At 38.3% G+C, this 20,854-nt stretch overlaps 1 protein-coding gene and 1 non-coding gene across 5 annotated transcripts in view; one reads left to right on the top strand and one right to left on the bottom strand.

Moving 5' to 3' along the window:
- Positions 1–20,854, bottom strand: part of INPP4B (inositol polyphosphate-4-phosphatase type II B) — a 704,914-nt gene that overhangs the window by 237,510 nt on the left and 446,550 nt on the right. For all 4 annotated transcript variants that reach the window (XM_040250456.1, XM_040250457.1, XM_040250454.1 and 1 more), the window contains 2 exons: positions 15,166–15,274; positions 6,576–6,648 (listed from right to left, as the gene is read on the bottom strand). In XM_040250456.1, the coding sequence (XP_040106390.1) occupies positions 6,576–6,648; positions 15,166–15,274 (182 nt within the window). The remainder of the gene's footprint in view (positions 1–6,575; positions 6,649–15,165; positions 15,275–20,854) is intronic.
- On the top strand, positions 633–704 carry TRNAY-GUA. Its single transcript has one exon. It is a non-coding gene; the product is annotated as a tRNA-Tyr (tRNA).

Below are 20,854 nucleotides of genomic sequence, written 5' to 3'. Positions count from 1 at the left end.
ACTGTGTACACTGAGAGGAGAACATGTAAGAGGGAAGGACATAACAAAAAACCTCACTTCAATGAACAGCACAGGCGTCAGAATGAAGGAAGGAACACCAGAGCTGAAAGTCCTCATATGTGGCCACAAAATATTACCTTTTTGACTATATCATCTTCTTGCCTTTATTTTCCTTCTAGTTTACATTAGGCGGGCAATAGAGGGGGTGATACAGCAGGAACAAAGCAGAAGTATTAAAAGTGTCTGATGATTTCATTGATTACTATTAATAGATAAAGAAATTTACTCTTTCACTCAAGCTACTTGACACTCTATGTTAATATACAGTAAAGAAAACATGAAAATTCCAAAAGAGCAAGGTTAATGGTGTGAACTACTAATGCTACCAACCATATCAGGAAACAAAAGATGTTACAGACATCAAGCCATCACATGACAGCTACCTGGAGGGACAGTCCTGAGGAAACTCAGAATAACAGCAAAGAATGTCCGCCATCCAGCTGTCAACCGCCGCAGTCATGCCAGACTCTGCACTCTGAGGAAACTCAGGATGAGGGAACACAGGATACTGGCGCCGGATAGCTGAGGCGCATCTTAAAGGAATGACTGCAATGAGCCCAGACTTTGCATCTTCCCTGGTGGCTCAGACAGTAAAGCGTCTGCCTGTAATGCAGGAGACCCAGGTTCGATCCCTGGGCTGGGAAGATCCCCTGGAGAAGGAAATGGCAACGTACTCCAGTACTTTTGCCTAGAAAATCTCATGGACAGAGGAGCCTAGTAGGTTATGGTCCATGGGGTCGCAAAGAGTCAGACACGACTGAGCGACTTCACTTTCCTTTCCTTTTCCTATACACAGAAAAGGGCTGATTTCATTAACTTGAGATGTCTGGTTTTCCTTAATTATCAATAATCTTTTGATGTTCTGGCTCCCTGCCCTTTGTTGCAAAAACTCCCATACATCCTTGTTCTTCAAAGCAGTCCCTCAGAGTGATCTGAGACTTCTGTCTCCCGGGCTCAAAGTCCTGAGAAAGTCTGCCTAATAAAACATAACTCTCATCTTTACGGTTGTGTGTTTTTTTTCTTTGCACTGACAATGGGCTCCACTGGATTTATTAAAACAGCAAAGTGCAAAGAAACCCTGTGAGTGAGTATAAGGATAAAAGGCCAATGTTATAAGCCAAGATGGTCCTATATTTTATATATCATAGAGTTATAAATACAAGGGCAAATCTATTTAACTAGTATGAAGAATGTATGAGGCTTCCCAGGTGGCTCATTAGTCAAGAAACCCCCCTGCCAATGCAGGAGACACAAGAGATGAAGGTTCAATCCCTGTGTCAGGAAGATCCCCTGGAGAAGGAAATGACAACTTGTTCCAGTAATCTTGCCTGGGAAATGCCAGGGACAGAGAAGCTGGTGGGCTACAGTTCATGGGGTTGCAAAGAGTCAGATACAACTGAGCACAGAGAAGATACCACCGAGATACCTTTGTTATTATAAACTGATATGATCTAAACTTTGACAAGGTAGTTAATTTAGTACCTCATGAATGGAAAGGAAAAAACAATAGATAAAACAAAGAGAGTTGCTGTTTTGGCTGGAATTCCTTAGGACTCGAAATGAACATAGAGATAAATATTTTTCAAAGTCTCTCAGAATATTTCTTAAAATATTCAGTCACCAGTTGCTTTAGATGGGGTGGTATTGAGGAGAATGTTGCCTGTACTTAGTTCAGTTATGTGAAAGACAATTAAAATATATGGTGCCAAACGAAGCAGAAAAAAAATTAAAAATGAGAATTTAACAGCAATTTTTTGGGAAAGTAATAAATCATTTTAAACAGAAATAATTCAATTTGAACATCTTTCTCAGGGACAGAAGAATAACAGTGCAGTTTTCTGTACCTGAAGCATGAATTCAAGTGGTAAGATACACCCACCATCAGTCATTTGACAAATATCTGCTGAGTTCCCATTGCTTTCTGTCCCTGGAGACACAGAAATAAATAAGCAATGTTTCTTCTTCTTAAACAGCTCATAATTAGGCAACTGCAGTAAAGCAATGGGGCATGTGTGCTAACTCACTTCAGTCTTGTCTGACTCTTTGTGACCCCAAGGACTGTACCCCGCCAGGCTCCTCTATCCATAGGATTCTCCAGGCAAGGATACTGGAGTGGCTTGCCATGTCCTCCTTCAAGGGATTTTCCCAACCCAGGGATGGAACCCACTTCTCTTACATTTCCTGCACTAGCAGACAGGCTATTTACCACTTGTGCCGCCTGGGAAAGTAGATGGCTTAAGCCTATCCGGGGGAAAAGAATAAAAGATACAGTGGACTATTTTGAGAACACTTGTGATTCTTCCCTGAGGCAAGAAGATAAACACCAATAAACTCTCCAAATAGGGGGGAAAATACCTGTATTTAGGACTGAAAACGGGGTGGTCCTCACATTGAGATTTAGATGTTTTACAGTCATGGAATTCATCGCTGTCAGACACACCCTCTGTGAAGAGGATGGACAGCATATACGTTAATATACAGCATGAAACTCGTCTTCAAAAATATCATAGATAATTTCACGACTCAAGAAGTATAGAATTCAACCAGGAAAGACGCTGTATCAGATCGAATGCTTGCTGACAGAGGGAAACTCACTCAAAATGTGAAGATAATAGGAAACGATGACAGGGTCCATTAGCTTCTCTGATTGATCATGATAATATCAAAGTCCATGGGCTGAAGCCCCGAAGTATTCTGCAGCATTATAATTTAACAAAGAAAATGGGTAGGTTCAGGAAATCTAGAGAGAATTGTTGATCTTGACAAAATTTTTTGAAGCGTTTACTTGTGGCCAGGCTTATTAAATATAAATAGCTCCTGAGAAAGACAACTGTAAGTGACAAAGAATTGGATATAGGACTCCATGTGAAACTTCTGAAAATGAAAACTTTCATGAAAGATTTCTAAAATGAAGGTAGACATAGCAAAAGCTAAACTATGCTCTTTAGATTTCAGACATGGAGGACCAAAGAGGAAACCGAAGACTGTCGAGGTCAGTTTGGTCATCCCCAAAGTATCGATGTCCAAAGAGGCTGACCAGTCCATCAGGGTCACATCGCTGTTAGCAAATCTAGGCTGACACCAGTTCTTCACAGAGCCTGTTCAGGGCACTACTATCACTACCACCAGAGCCCGTTTGTTCTTGTTTTGCTGTAGACAAAGGCGCCTCAGTTAACGGACACCCAACTCTGTGACCAGGTAAGAGACTTAGTTGTTTACACTTCCCTGTGTTTAAAATTAACTTTCCCTACCCTCATCCCATGCAACACCCCAACAACACATAGTTTTAAGTGTTCTCACTGCCATTTTGCTTAAATGAATGCACCAATAATTAAACAGGTAACTTTCAACAACTTTGATAAAACTATTATAAAATCAAACAAAATGAGAACCTCACAATTCTTAATACTACATCCAATTCATCTCCTCTTTCAGAGAATACAAAGTCCAACAGCCGAAAGGAATTATTTTCTCCTGTATAGCTAAAGTACTTATATATCTTTTTTATGGAGTTGTAAATTCTGGCCCCTCGCCTCCTCCTCCTCTTTTTTTCTCCTCCTCCCCTCACCTCTCCAGGCTCCCAACATATACATTCAACTTGAGAGGCAAATGTGGCATGAAAACGGTGAGACCCAAGAGGGAAGAGCTTTTTCTCTGGAGTCTCACAATAGATAAGTGAATTTTCCGAGATATTCATTAAACCTCTAGAGATATAAATAGAATAGTGAAGAGCAGCTATGAGCTATGACATCCTCTTGCGCTCAATCAGTAAGAACTTCATAACTCACTTGAGACTGGCAAGTTCCATATAATACATGAATATAAAGGCTTGGGAAGAATGTCAATAGCTCCCTCCACCTACAGATTGTGAAAAAGTACCTCATGGGAATATAATAGATTAATTCCAAAGTTGCTGAGTTTAGACAGATAAATAAATAGAACAAAAGACCAATGTACACACAGACCAAAGTCAAGGGTGCATATTCTGCCTACATATTCTGTACATGTGCGATACACTTCAGGATTATGAACAGAAGCGTTTTACATATAGCACTTAGTTGTATTTTAAAATAATTTTTTAAAAATCAAGCTTTTAGAACATTTGACAGTCATTTTGTCTTATCTTTCCCTAATATACCCTGGAGAAGGAAATGGCAACCCACTCCAGTATTCTTGCCTGGAAAACCCCATCGACAGAGGAGCCTGGCAGGCTACAGTCCATGGGGTCGCAAAGAGCTGGACACGACTGAGCGACTTCACTTTCCCTAATATAAGAGGGCTCATAGAAAATATTCGTGGGATTTCCCTGGTGATCCAGTGGTTAAGAATCTGCCCTGCATTGCAGGTGACCCAGGTTTGATCCCTGGTCAGGGAAAGAAGATTCCCACAGGGTGCAACGGGGATTCCATGTGCTGCAACTAAGACCCAGTGCAGCCAAATAAATAAGACTGCATTAAAAAAAATAATTTCATAGAAAGAAACTATTTTTGGCAAATGTTCTAGGCACTTTCAGATTGCCTGGACCAAGGACACAGAAAAAAATCATCAGAACAAAGTGTAGAATCACCACCAAAACCGTCAGCTTGAGGAAAAGGGAAAGCAGTAATCAATCCTCTTTCGCTCCGTTAGCGGGTGTATTTAAATTGTAGAATGTAGCTGCTCCCAAGACTTCCATGTCGCTTGTCTCTGTCATATTACAAATCAAAGGTTAGGAATCATACCCTAGACACTTGGAAGAGTTAATAGGCTTCCAAAACTCATGCCTTGCAGATTTTATGGCACAAGGATCAGAAGGTGCAGATTTATTTATCTCATGTTCCCTTTGTCTCATCTTCTTTAGGTGATATATTTCTTTTTACTCTGAGAACCACTTTTCTCTTTCTCTTTGAAATTTATATTAAACCAATCAGTATTTTAAAATGGCATTTCCCTTTGTGTGCATAAAAAAATTACAAGGTTCACATGAGTGAATCACTTAAAAAGTGTCTTATAATTACAGTGTAGATGATTTTGATGATAATTTGATTCATTTAAACTGTATTTAACATGAGTGCAATATCTCTCACATTCAATTTTATTTCTCAAAATTGACATTTGGAGAATTAAATAGATAATCTAGATGTACTGAAATCAAGGTTTAGGGGTTTGGTCAGCTTTTAAGAGAAAAAAACATATATGAGGAAGACCCTTTGAGGATACATTAGCTATTTTAGCCACATAAATACCTTATCAAGTATTTTTACCGTATCTGGCTGGTGTAACTGTGCAGCTAGCCCCTTCCCTGTTTAATGCACATTCTTCCTGATATCATATCCTTAATAAACATTTTTTAAAACATGCCATTTGTTCCTAGATTGAGAAGTAGCTGCTCTTGTTTGGTTTAATCCTCCATTCTATTAAGTACAATTCATGGGCTTTTGGTTGCTATATTTTATTTTGAGTTCTTTGATTTAAAATGTTGCATGTCTTTCTCCATCTCTTATTATTACTGGGTTTCTGCAGGGGAAAATTGCTCATTGTTTAGGGGTTCTTTCTTAGTAACTCTGAAGTTTGGTATCACTTAATCTGATTATCATGCTATCCATATCACTGTTGAAATGCACAACATAGCAAGGCTAGGAAAATGTTAAGGTTTATTTTACTGTTATACCAGCTTGTTAATTAATGGCTTTTTTAGTAACAGCATGATCTAGTAATTAAGAGCAAAGCCCTTAGGATTAAAACCGGATTAAATGTTGGACCTGCTGTGGCTAAATAGTAATCTTGAACAATTTCCTCCTCTATAAAATGGAGATAATAAGAGTGCCTTCTTCATAGCACATATTAGAAAACAAGGTAAAGCAAGGCATATGAGGCATTTAACATCTTGCCTGTCATTGTACTAATCATTATTTGCTAATATTATCACTACTGGTAACACAATGTATGTTATCATTCAGAAGTTAGTTCCATGATTTACATATATGTATATTATCACATGTTTTATAACTGTATCAGATGTCAAAGTCATCATTTACCACACTGTTCAGTGCCTCCTCGAAGTTCAAATATATTAGCATTATTAACACTACATGTATATGCATATATACATATTCACACACACACTGGAATGTACAAATGTATGTATGAACTTTTCCTACTGAATCCATATACATACTGTTTTAACAACTTTATTTTAAATTCTAGAATTAGAAAGTCAAACTAATTACGAGCTTCACATTTCTAATACATCCTCCATCTTCCTCCATCATCTGAAATGACGTCTCATTTCAGATAAAACAAAATCCAATAGAAAAAAGGAATTCGTTTTGCCATTTAGCCAAGTTATACAAACATATTTTTTATGGAATTGTCAAGTGTACCCCTGCACTGCTAACTCCCATTATTACCAATATTTAATAAAGGTTTACAATGGTTCTGTGAGAATGGTATCCAGGTTCGGTATCAACTTCTTAGAAAATTAAAATGTATGTTCACATGAAATGAACTTAAGTTTCCAAAACTGAGGTACATACCGGCATTCAAAAAAGGTAGGTTATCTTTTCTGCTCACACTTTCTGGGGCTGAACATTCACAAACCAGTGCACACTAGGAGGGAAGAAGAAGAAAGAAAACATATTTGAACATGATCAAATAAGAAATGAGATTCTCTTATTTGCAAAACATGAGGCCATGCACACAGTTTCAAAAAGTTTTGAACAAAACATTTTTGAAAAACTATTTTGAGCTGTATCTTTACGATGAACCTAGATTAACTTGTAATTATTTACTTACATATAATATGACTTTATTACGCAATTATAGACTACATTTCAGTTCTAGTTAAAGACTTCTTAGGAGAGAAAATTTGTACTTTCTTTGTAGAAAAGAACTCTCCCTAACATGCTAGGAATAGGTTCCCATTACAGCAAATCATCTATGAGAAGGTGAATATCTTTGTATTTCTGTCAGCTGGGTGGGTCGAATTTGGATCAATAAAGAGCCAATTATTTTCTAGCTTTTAAATAAAGGCAACTGTAAATAAAGGAGAAAATATATTGTAGCATCTAATTGCACAATGCAAAAGGAGACTTCTTTTGTCTCTGGCAAAAGATACAAACACTTGCTCATAAAGGATGAGGGTACTCTATAAATAAGCTGATGTCCAATTTATGAATAAGTAATTTACATACAAGCTAATCTAGAGATAATAGATGATCTATTAACCCATGATAAATAGATTCAGCTCATGATCCTTTACAGAACAGACACTGCTCTGGACAGAAGAGAGGAGAGACAGAGAGAGACACAGAAACCCACCTCCCTTCCCCCTCCAGGGACTGGCCCTGCTCTGAGATTCACAGCCACGGAGGTCATTGTTCATGACAGCAAAGTGTATGTCTCTCAAGTATTTTGAGAAGGGACACAAATAATTTAAAACATTGATTTAAATGTTACTTTCTGTACTCTTAAAGTCTACTACTCATTCTTCTGTAACAATCATCACATTACTCAGGAAATTTCTAGATGGAGAAAAATGTGCTTTCCTAAATTTTTTAGTGCTTATATTGAGATCCCACTACAAGAATGAATAACTGCAAAGAATTCTTAAAATTTAGTGTTCTTTAGATCATTTTGCAACTAACCAGAAGTCAGAGGTGATTCCTTTTTTTAATCCACAGGTATTTTTGTATATGCACTTTCCAAATCACCACAGCAATGTGCGAGGATCCTTAGACACATTTAAATTCTTTATTGCTCCTATTTACAATATTTTCTCTACTTCTTTCAGCCTACATAGGGCTGTTAAAGTAATTTTTGGTAAATATTATATTCATCATATCAGTGTTTGGTTCTAGAATGTATAATGGTTATTTACTGTCCAATCAAATTCAGTATTCTCAGACTGGTCCTCAAATGCTTTCATGTTTTATCCCTGACATCCTTCTACCTAATAACTAGGTACACAGCTCTAAATCATCTTCCTTTCCAAAAGAATATCATCATCTACAATATAACTTATAGGGATGGTTTAGATTAAACCTTTTTAGTGAAGAAGTCCATAATTCCCAGAAACCAGGCTATTATCCTGAGAAACTGCTTCTTTTTATGGAGGCAGTCCTGCCTCTTTGAAATCAAAGATAACTGTCTCTTTCCAAACTAAAGGCCTGCTTCATTTCACCAAATGAATACAGACAAATAACTTTTATATATTTATATCTTCCACCCACACTGGAAAACCGATACTGAGGACATTTTAAACTAATATTCTTATTTTGCAATGTTACTGTATTTTAAAGTTCTACTATTCAGAATCCTCTCAAGATTTAAATCCATTGAACATAAGCAGAAAGTAATAAGCACTTAACAAATTAATATTTTCATATTTGGACTCTGGTTATTGCCTTCTTTAATTGTTTCCTGAAGTGTACACTTTGTGTCACTATTTAGATTGAAAGTTCTCCAGGCCAAGAACCTTATTTCCTTAAGCTATATTTAAAAAAAAATTTTTTTTACATTGACCTTAGAGTCACTGTTACACTGTGCTAGTTGCTACAGAGAATGCAAGGATGGAAATGAGGTGGAAATTGTGCTTAAGAAGGTTCAGCTATTTATACTGTTCATTGCTATTATGATGATGGATATTTGCAACATTACACATTTGCCTGGTGTGCACTCACAATGTAATGACTCTACATTTGTGATTCTGAGCAGGAATAGCAAAACATCACATGCTTTTTGTACCAGATGTAGCACCACAACCCTATTGATTGTAATTAATAATTTTAAAAGTATCTTTTGAATGTTAAGTGTGGCCAAGCAAAAGAAACATAAGATATGTAAAATTCTTGGAGCTAAATGATTTTGACTCTCAGCTAATATATCAATTTGATATGTGTTGATATGCGTTGATCTAGAAAATTAGCAATATTGTGTGAACAATAATTGTAAAGCTCTGTATGAATCCATCAAGACCAACACTTCATGGCTAAGTACTTTCACATCTGTTAATTTATTCCATCAATCACAGTTCTCAAAGTTATTCTGGAGTCTCCTGGAAATTCCTGATGACTTTTTTTAAAGATACATTCATTTAATTTATTTTACTTTTTGGCTGAGCCATACAGCATGTGGGATCTTAGTTCCCTGACCAGGGATCGAACTCATGGCCTCTGCATTGGAAATTCAGAGTATTAGCCACTGGACCACCAGAGAAGTCTCCTGATAACTTTTGTCTTTGTATCCTTTGTAGCATCTAGCACAGGGTAAAGAAAACTTTATTTTCAAATTAATACTAAAATATTATTTGTCTGTTTCCTTCTCTTTCTCTTATAAGCATATGGTAGAATTTTCTAGACTATATCACCCAATCAGGTGATAGCTAATAGTATGTGTACTTATATACTCTTCTGTTTTAAACATTTCCTGTTTGACTTTCTAATATGATAAATGTCTACAGATATAAGTCAAATAAGTGAATTATATATAGTATAATTACAAATACAGTAAATGTCAGTAGATAAGATCCACATAAATATAAATTTCAAGAGTGTAAAACAGAATAGCTATGCTTTTGTGATCTCATTCAGTCTCATGGCTTAAACACCATCCAAATATCATCAGGTGACTCACAAATACATAACTCCAGTTTGGACAGCCCACCTGAATTCCAGACTTGAATCTCCAGCTGCTTAGATACATATATACTTAAATATCTAAGAGGAATGTCAAATATAGCATCTCAAAATCTCCCATCTTCCTCCACCTGCTTCTCTCAGTGTTTTTGAGAAAAGGGTAATTCTACTTTTTAGCTATCCTTTTCTCCTGGAATGTAGCCACAATTCACTTTCTCCATCAGCATCACCCTGATTTAGCTCATCTGCATTTCTACCCTGAATCTTCATAATAATTGGGTTTCATTCTGCTGCCCTTGCCTCATGGTAGGCTCTACTCAAAACAGCAGCCAGAAGGTCCTCTTAAAATATGAATCAGACTTCACACCTATACACTCATCTCTTCAACTGTCTTTACACGTAGCTCAGAGTCTAATGGGCTTCAAGGAAGTACAGTCTGTCTTCCCTGCTTCATGAATCTCTGTCCTCAACTCCTATCACTCTCCTCCTTGACCTCTCACTGACCTTCTTGCTGTTCCTTCAATACAAGGAGCATCCTGCCATCTTAGGACCTCTGCTTTTGCTGCTATAATTCTTTCTCTTTTCGGAAATCCACAGTTCTTATTCCTTATTTCCTGCACGTTTCAGATAAAATATCATATTACTGGTGAATCTATCCTGGACCATCCAGTTTAAAATGGCCACAGCCTAGGACTCTCCAGTCCTTTTCTCCCTATAACAAATAGCACCATCTGATCAACAACATATTGCTTATTTTTTATTGTTACTTCACAGGAAGGTGGCATCTGTGCCTACTTGGTTCACTGATGAACGTGTGTGCGTGCTCAGTCACTTGGTCATGTCCGACTCTGCGACTCCACGGACTGTGACCGACCAGGCTCCTCTGTCCACGGGAGGCAAGAATCCTGGAGTGGGTTGCCAGGCCCTCCTCCAGGGGATCTTTCCAACCCAGGGATGAGCCTGCATCTCCTGTGGCTCCCGCACTACAGGCGGATTCTTTACGGTTGAGCCACTGTGAAGCCCTTGTACAGTGCTATATAGCCAAATATTTTCCCATCTAGGAGACGATTTTGGATTTAATTTCTTCAAAGTAATATTGACGTCATTTATTCATTGATTCAGTTTCCTTCTGTCAGGCTCAGTTCTGGGCACTGAGGGTAGAAAAGAGAACAAAACAGACAAATACCTTTCTCTCAGGAAGTTTAATTCAAGTGAAGGAAATAAACAATACATGAGATAGGTGGTGCAGATGGTAAAGCGTCTGCCTACAATGTGGGAGACCCGGGTTCGATCCCTGGGTCGGGAAGATCTCCTGGAGAAGGAAATGGCACCCCACTCCAGTACTCTTGCCTGGAAAATCCCATGGACAGAGGAGCATGGTGGGCTACAGTCCACGGGGTCGCAAAGAGTCGGACACGACTAGGCGACTTCACTCACTTATAAGGTTGGACAGCAATAAGTACTAAAGATAAAAGAACTCAGAGAAGAGAGGGTGTTTCCGGCAGGCATTGAAGTTTTAGATATGGTGGCAGAGAAGGCTTTGGTGAGAAAGTGATTTTGTATAAAGACCAGAGGAAGTGAAGGAGTGGAGCACAGATACTGGGGAAAATGCTACATGGATAGATTGAATAACAAAGTTCATGGACCCAAGTTGGAAATATATCTGGGATGCTTAAGGAGCAGCAAAGAAGATAATGTGGCTGGATCAAAATGGACAAAACTGAGGAGCAGAAAAGGATGTGAAGGGGAAGGGGACCAACACTTGTAGGACTTTAAGTGAGGATTTGGATTTACTGGGGCTTCCCCTGTAGCTCAGTCGGTCTTCCGGGAGCTGAGAGGCCATCTGAGGAATGACACATTCTGTATTACATTTTAGGAAGTGCTCTGCTGAGAACAGACTATGACAGTGGTGAGGATGGCAGGGAAGGAGGCTGGAGGGAGTCAGGGAGACGTGCAAGAGACTACAGTAAGTCCCCTAACTATGAACCTTCAAGGTGTGAACTTTCAAAGACGCAAACACGTGTTCCATCAACATAAGCATGAGTGGAACTACAGCTTGCCCTCTGTCTCATTGCTGATGACCCTTCAGCTCTACCATCTCCCACCTCCTCTTGCTCCTCCAGTCAGTAACTCTTCTTGCCTGTTCACTCGATGCCAGCCCTCCTATGCCAGCCATTGTACAGTACTATTGCATTTTCCAAGGTACTGTATTGTAAGATTAAAAATGTTTTCCTTATTTTATGTTTGTTTTTTATTATTTATGTAGAAAGTATTATAAGCTGATTACGGTACATTACTACCTAGCTGACTGTGTTAGTTGGGCACCTAGGCTAACTTTGTTGGATGTATGAAAAATTGGACATATGGATGTGGTCTCAGAATGGAACCTGTTCATATGTAGAGCACTTACTGTACTGCAAAAATCTAGGTAACAGACAATGTAGGGCACAGTGCCTTAAGGGGTCACAAGTTGTCAGATTCTGAATCTATTTAGAAGTCAAAATGAACAGGATTTACTGCCATATTGATTATAAGTATGAGAGGAACAAAGGATTAAAACATAACCCAAAATAAAAAAAAAATTTTTATACACAATGTTTTTCACCTTACATGTTAGCTTTGTAAAAGGACAATGTTAGTACTTCTTTTGTGAATTTTTCTTTCTACTGTTCTGTCATTTTAACACTTTGTGTTCTATTTCTGTGTTTTTATGTATCAAATAGAAGTTTGAGTCAGTATAATATGGTGAAGGACCCTATGCACAGTCTTTGATTAAAAAAACAAAAACAACAAAAAAACATAATAATATGGTTTTAGGAAAGAAGGAAACGTATATGAGGGGAAAGAGCTTGGATTTTCATTTATAATTGTAGCCCATGCTCTGGTTGTTGGGTATGATTCAAGATTAAAATGTAGTATTTTACATCAGAGGTACTATTATGAACTCAATCACATTCCTCGGAATTTGTATGTTGAAGTCGCAATGTTTCACTGTATTTGGAGATAAGAGCTGTGTGGAACTGGTTAAGTGAGGTCACAAGAGTAGGACCTTAATGCTACAGCTTGCATCCTTAACAAGAAGAGGAGGAGGCACCAGAGTTCCCTCTTTCCCTCTATGCATGTGTGCCATGGAAAAGCCTTGTGAGGACACAGCAAGAAATCTGCAAGCCAGGAAGAGAGGGTTCACCAGGGACTGAGTCATCTGGCATTGTGATCCGGGACTCAGTAGCATTTCAGAACTGTGAGAAATACATGTCCATTGTTGAAGTCATTTAGTCTATGGTATTCCACTACAGCAGCCCAAGCAGGTTCATAGAGGTACTAATTTTTTATCTGCTCAGCATATATAAGGGATAACATGTGCCACTCAGTACACGACTATGGTGCAAAGAGTTGTTCCATTTCTTCTCCCGCATTTGTGCAAACCAGTGAGAGGGATGTGGTTTTAGGATAACCTCAATCTCAGTTACTTTGTCTTTTCATATATTTCAGCCATTGACTAACTTCAAGATTTAAATCACTATTAGTAACAGACCATGTTAATACATTTCATAGAGATTTTGATTTAGCAAGTCTGCAAAAGGGTCCTCATATTTGCATTTCTAACAAACACTCTGATGATTCTGACCACTCTTTGAAAAACACTGAGATAAAGTTCTTTCCACATAACTCTTCTAAATATCCTGCAGAGTGGACCTTATGACATGCTGTTCACGACCGTTCCTAGGGATTGCCAACAGAGTTTATAGTAGCTTTATAAAAAACTTTGCAAAAGGTCAAGAATGCAGATAGGATAAAGCTAAAACCAGCAATGCTTGACGTGGTTAGCATCTTAGCCCACTTATGAGAACTACACGGTACGTGCTGACACTGCCACCTATTTCTGGAACAGCTCAGCTAACTCATTTTTTTAAGTTCATATTACTAAATCAGAAACATTATGTACGACTTTAGTGGGGCATATTCCTGAGTATCAGGTTCTCCATTTATGAAAAGAACATGACTCAAGTTGTGCTATCCCATAATAGCAACATTGTAAAGGAGTCAAGGGGTGAGCCAGCTTTGGGAAAAAATAGAGGTGTCTGGTAATAGGTTAGGAAAATGGAAAGCAGGCTTACTTTGAAATGGGAAGTGTTTTAGCTCCTGGTCTCCATGGATTCAGACACGATTATCTGCCTATTTCTGCCTTTAGTTCATCCTGTTCCCCCTACACCCTCCCCACCTTCTTAACCTACAAATCCTCCCTCTCTAATCTTGACACACACAAGCATCCACGTGGTGGTGACTAATAGGAGTCTTACATAGAAATCCAGAGTTAACAAGGGTTGAATGACAGAACCTTAGCCTTAAGACAGGAATCTTAAGACAGTCTGCTGCATAACTTCAACATGGCCCTGCCATTTGCCAGCAACCTGATTCAAACATGGGACCTCACTGAAATACGTTCTTGACCTGGAATACATTCTGAGGGAGAGTAGGGAACAGAGAAGAACAAGGCTTGGGGAAGTGGTAAGACCCTAGCCTATGCAGACTAAGAACAACATTTTTTTTGAAAGTCAGTTTAGATTTTTTTTGTAGTGGTAACGATTTGTTAAGTGCTAGATAAGTACTGTCTCTCTCATACTAGAGAGATGTTTAGATGTTTCCTCTGCACCAAAAATTAAAATATGCTCCCAGATAAGGGACACTAAGCCAGAAAAAATTTGCTCATTTATGAAAAGGCAGACATTCTAATATATAAACAAATTCATTTCCCTGGGGGCGGGGGGGAACTATTAGTTTATAACTTGATACCCTGTCCCTCAGTGAGATAGGTAACGCCCTTCCTAAATCAGGACTTTAGACTAATAATTTTGTCTCTCTATTTAAAGAAAAGAAAGTAGAAAGGAAATAAAAATCCTGGATACTGACAGTATTGGGGCTTTTATTCTGGACTTCAAGGAAGCTGGTACTGCCCCTCCCCGATAGGGTCCTCCTGCCCCTCCCCTCAGCCCATTTACCACTTCCTGCTTCTTTCTCCATAATTTCCTAAGGCACAGAGTTGTTCAATCTGTCCTCCTTCACATGAAAACAAAACCCAAACTCAAACTGTATCGCTTTCCAAAGAGAATTTTGAGAGCAGAGAAGTGGTTACTTTTGGCAATAGGCCTCCCAGAACGTTCTGTGCATCTCACATAGGGCTAATTACTGCAGAATATAACAGCGATCAATACTTTTGTTCTAACTGAGAAGAGGCTGTGCCAACACAGAGAGCCAGCTGCGGAGAGAAAGGTGTTTTGAATGGTGCGTGGCTTTGCATAGTGTCATGCACACAGGCCGTCTGGGTTGTGAGGATGAGACACACTTAAGGTACTCCCATTCCAAAGCTGATTTCTCATTTAGCTTTTGAATAATGAGATTTCATACCCCACAGAGGTGATGGTGATCCAGGCAGCTGGCAGAGCTGATCGTTTCTAATTTAATTTGTGCGGTGAGCTGACTGGGACCCTACCTTTTGTCCCTGCACATCTGTTGTGATGTCGGCTTCCCCATCCTCAATCTCCCCCATCTTCACGACACTGACTTCTATGGTGCCAACAACTTTGCCACCATCTGAGGTTCTGCAACCAAAAATAAATGAAATGAATGAAAGGTAAGACTCTTCTCTTTCCAGAAAGTATATCCAAATATGTTTGTTTCTGAAAACCACCAGCACTGCTATTTACCTGCATCGGTTGTAATGAACAAATCTGCTTTTTAGACATCAAAACCTATACATCATGTTGGTGTTGTTTTTAATTTCCAAAGAAAATTAAGCATGGTAAGTGCATGGATTGTGAAAAGCTACCTCATGAAGGTAAAATCACGTCAAGGCTTTCAGGAGTAGCCAAGACTATGGATTCATGCTCCATTGGATAACCCCATGTCCCTACAGCAGCATCAGTCATTCTCCTCTGTACCAATCTCATGGGATACTGTCCACATCTATTACAGACACTACATCTGAATAAAACAGAAGAGAGTAAAAATAACCTTATATTCCTCTATGACCCAGCAATTGGCTATCAACTCTGATGTTATGCCTTTTTCCAAATGTCATTTTTCTTTCTCAGAGACCAGTTAAAGATGATTCTCTCCCAGCAAACATCAGAAAGTTATAGTACATACAGAGCAGAAATTAACCACAGAAGTCATTTAAGGTAACCATTACTTTTTCAGATACAGAAGCTGAGACTCAAGAAGATAGACTCATTCATGGAAACAAAGTGGCAAGACCAGAAACCAAGGTTTGTATCCTAAAGTAGTCTTCTCCACTTAATGAAAATTTATATTAAGATTTTCAGCATAATCACTGTTACACAAATTTTATGGTTAATATCAGTAATGAAAACAGTTAATAACAACAATCCTTTAAGAGTCTCAAATTTATTTTCTGGGCAATAAAATATACAGAATAAATGATGGCATCATGTCACGGGAACACTGTAAGACATAATGCTGTTCTTCCCTTTCAACTTATTTGGAAGATAGGCAGTTAAGTCATCCATTGGTGGGGTATGGCTGTGGCTTCTCTCTAAGCCTAACTGACTAAAGTTAGCTACATAAGCCATCATTTTCTTTATTTAGTCATTTAAAATTTTTATTTTAAATTTTAATCTGAATATAAATGGTATATTTCAACCAATTCCTACAAAATGTCACAGTTTTATTATTAGAGGTGTCAGAAGAGGAATAGGAAGATTAGTAAAAAATAGTTTACTAAAATGCTCATTAAAATGAATGCTGCTGCTGCTAAGTCACTTCAGTCATGTCCGACTCTGTGCGACCTCACAGACGGCAACCCACCAGGCTTCCCTGTCCCTGGGATTCTCCAGGCAAGAACACTGAAGTGGTTGCCATTTCCTTCTCCAATGCATGAAAGTGAAAAGTAAAAGTGAAGTCACTCAGTCGTGTCCGACCCTCAGCGACCCCATGGACTGCAGCCTTCCAGGCTCCTCCAACCATGGGATTTTCCAGGCAAGAGTACTGGAGTGGGGTGCCATTGAATAAGTTAGGTGAAAAGGAAATCCAATTTTTACCAGATCATAAAAAGTTTTCTCAAAATATATAGAGTACAAATTTAAACACACCTTTTGAATAATGCTTCTAAGAAAACCAAATTAGAAAAATTCTAGAGACCTATACACAGGGAATGCAATAATGTAATAAAATAAAGATTATGTACATAGAAAAATAAAAGTGATTTACTTAAATAGTGCATTAAGTTTCCTATTAAATATAAAATAAAATGCTTCTTAGTGATTTTTAAATCAGTGTAAATCATAATATTAACTCAATTATACCATTTTCCCACTTGAAAATTATATAATAACTTGTAAATCATGAATGTGACATATCTCTGTCCAATTATTCAGTATCTGATAGTTAAATAAAGAATTTAATAAAAGCCCTGGTACTATTCATAGTTTTTTCTGGAAATCTGAAGACTCCTCCTCCCTACAATTTGATAATCAATAACAATTAAAGACACCTTTTTTTTCCCATCAGTTCAGTTCAGTTGCTCAGTCGTGTCCGACTCTTTGCGACCCCATGAATCACAGCACGCCAGGCCTCCCTGTCCATCACCAACTCCTGGAGTTCACTGTCCATTGCGTCAGTGATGCCATCCAGCCATCTTATCCTCTGTCGTCCCCTTCTCCTCCTGCCCCCAATCCTTCCCAGCATCCGAGTCTTTTCCAGTGAGTCAACTCTTTGTATGAGGTAGCCAAAATTGTTTAAAAATTTTGCTTAAGCAAACTGCTTAATTTCTAGGTATACAAAGCTTGTGTATAACTTTCTGAATTTTTTTCACTGAACTAAACTAAATAATGTCATAGTGATTTGAAAAAGAGGCCAGACTTCTTACAGTCTCATCCCCCAGCACTGAGTAACAAACCAATATTTGCAATAATAGGTGAAAGTCTGAATTCAGGAGTTTGAGTTATCTGCCAGCTTCATGACCTTGGACAAGGAACTTAACCATGTGAAACTTTGTAAAATGGAGATGATAATTTTATTATAAGGACTACAAAATGATTTATGTAAAGTTCTCAACATGATGACTTACACAAGATAAGTGCTTCTTCCTTCTCCCTCTCTTCGTCCCAGTAGCAGTAGTAGAAGTATCAACAAAGTTGCTACTGTCATTAATGTCTTTGTTGTTGTTTAGTCACTAAGTCCTGTCCGACTCTTTTGTGACCTCATGGACTGTAGCCTTCCAGCCTCCTCTGGGATTTCCTCCATGGGATTTCCCAGGCAAGAATAACGGAATGGGTTGCCATTTCCTTCTCCATGCCTGTAGCAAGAAATACTATAATCTTTTAATATAGTCTTCGATGCCTATTTTAGTAAAATTTCTGAAAAGAACTGAATTCAATTCAGAATTTTACTAACATGAGCATCAAAGACTGTATTAAAAGATTATAGGATTTCTTGCCACATGCATCTCAAGAGTGTCTTAAGTGCTCATTAGAGATACAAAGACTTCGTAATGACAGATGACATTATAAAGTTTACATTCCTAGTAGTGCAAAAGAATATAAGTTCATACCAGTTACAATGCAACTGAATCTTTCAAAGTGCTAAAGTTAGATGAAGAAGCAACACACCAAGGGCTTATGGGAATAAGCTTCTGAACTGTAGCTATATTTCAGTTCAGTTCAGTTCAGTCGGTCAGTCGTGTCCGACTCTTTGTGACCCCATGAACCGCAGTATGCCAGGCCTCCCTGTCCAACACCAACTCCCGGAGTCCACCCAAACCCATGTCCATTGTGCAGGTGATGTAGTCCTTTTAAAAAAGTATCTGTTTACTTTTTAAATACAGGCATATCTTGTGTAACCATGCTTTGTTTTATTGCTCTTTGCTATTTTTGGAGCATCACAGTTATTGTGTTAGCTTTTTACAAATTGAATGTTCATGGCAACCCTATGTTGAGCTAGTCTGTTGGGGAAGCTAGCCATTCTTCCCCATAGCATTTGCTTGCTGTGTTTCTGTGTCATTTTAGATTAAGGAATTCTTGAGGGATTCTAAAACTTTTTTTTTCATTTTGGGTAAAAATCTCTGAGTACCTTAAAGCAGGCTTCTTCATCCGAGATTTATGGGAGACAGAGTGGTGAATTTAGGTTATAAACTGAAGAGCTGAACCCAAGATACCCCAAAGCAAGGGTCATCCTGTCAGTGAAATGCAGTGTGAAAAGTAGAGGCAGTTTGTTATCTATCCTGTAAAAATTTACTACCCACAGAGCATGGATATTCAACACTTCTCTTCAATCAGGCAAATCACAATCAAAATACCTATCTCATGTTTCCAAAGGCTGTTGCAAAAGCGATTAAAAAAAATTAGAAAAAATTCATTCTTAAGTGATTTATGATGTTTTCAATTTATCACTCATTAGGTTTAGGAGGCTACTAATAATTGTGGGCATGTGTGCATGCTAAGTTGCTTTAGTTGTGTCCAACTCCTTGCTACCCTATGGACCATAGCCTGCCAGGCTCCTCTGTCCATGGGATTTTTCAGGCAGAAATACTGGAGTGGATTGCCATGCCCTCCTCCAGGGGATCTTCCCGACCCAGGGATTGAACCTGGGTCTCCTGCACTGCAGGAGGATTCTTTACCATCTGAGCCACCTGGGAAGCCCCTTTAATAACTACTTAACCATTATTCATCATGAAAATTCTACTGAATTTTATCTAATAGAAATTTATCCTATCTGCATGGGAGATACTCCTCTGTCCATGGGATTCTCCAGGCAGGAGTACTGGAGTGGGGTGCCATTGCCTTCTCCAGATACATTGAAGAACCTATATATTCTAGGCTAGGAGTCAAGAAACCAAAGACCTCTTTCCAGCTCAGTTGCTCATTAGCTATGTGGCATACAACATTATCACTTCGCTCTCTGAATTTCAGTTTCCGTTACTACAAAAAAAAAAAAAATTGTCCGTTGAGAGCTATTATATCAGCACTAGAGTGTCATGCCCTGAAGTGGCTGGGATTCCATCATATGATCCCATTATAGGCTATCATGGGCTGATAAAGCCTTGGGGAAAATCTCAGGCAAATCCTAGCCTCTCCTCCTCACTCTCCACCTTCCCTTCCAACGTTTCCTCAAAACAAAAGAAGCAAACAAAATGCATACCAAACCTAGAAAGTAACAACACTTCTAGCCAAATACAAGGATGAGTTTTTCTTATACTGTGTATTAGTCATTCAGTCATGTCCGACTCTTTTTGCAACTCCATGGACTGCAGTCTATCAGGCTCTTTTGTCCACGAGATTTCCAAGACAAGAATATTGGAGTGGGCAGCCATTTCCTTATCCAGGGGAATCTTTCTGACCCAGGGATCAAACCCGGGTCTCCTGCGTTGCAGGCGTGTTCTTTACAGTCTGTGCCACAACAGAAGCCAGTATTCAATGTATCCATATATATTTTACTGCCATTATGACACTGCATCTTGGCATTTTCACAAAGATACAAATTTCACTAAAACTAAGAAACAAAAGCAATTTTCATTCACTTTCCTAGCAATTTATATGGTCATAAGAACAAGATGCATTAATAAATATCTCCAGCTATATCAAGAAAAAAAAAACCTATGTCATTTCAGCCTCTTGCCAGGTCATTACCACTGCTTAATGCAGAGAGCTATAAGAGAAGTAAAAGATGAATAGTTCATGGCAGCTACATTATTTCAATCACAACATCAAGTTCCTATTTTCCTCAGCATATACACTTAAATATTTAACCATGCCAACAAGATGGAAGACAGAGAAGGGGAAATTTTCAGCAAAGCAAATCTATACTTCCTTATCACTTAGGTTTTCATGCTTAATGCATTAGTGATTAACATTTAAAATAACTCCCCTAATGCTGCCTAATGAAATATTCAACCTCACATGCTGAAGCATATAAACATTTTAGAAGACGGAAGGAAAAGGAGTGTGAAACAGTTTTCTAACAAAAGACAATTTAATGACATTTTTCCTCTAAACTTCTTTATCACCTATTGTACCATCCTTAGTAGAGTAAAAAGAAAAAAATACTACTATGGAAATATTAAACAGCAACATGCAAATAAACTCCTCTATTTTGGAAATGCCACAGAGATACAAATGACTCTGTAAACATCCAGGGGAAAACCATCATTAGCACTGTCAATCTCT

Source organism: Oryx dammah, unplaced genomic scaffold, assembly GCF_014754425.2.
Source record: "Oryx dammah isolate SB20612 unplaced genomic scaffold, SCBI_Odam_1.1 HiC_scaffold_12, whole genome shotgun sequence".
In the NCBI taxonomy this organism is placed as follows: Eukaryota; Metazoa; Chordata; class Mammalia; order Artiodactyla; family Bovidae; genus Oryx; species Oryx dammah.
Note: the sequence above shows the minus strand (reverse complement) of the source record. Positions and strands in the feature narration are given on the sequence as shown.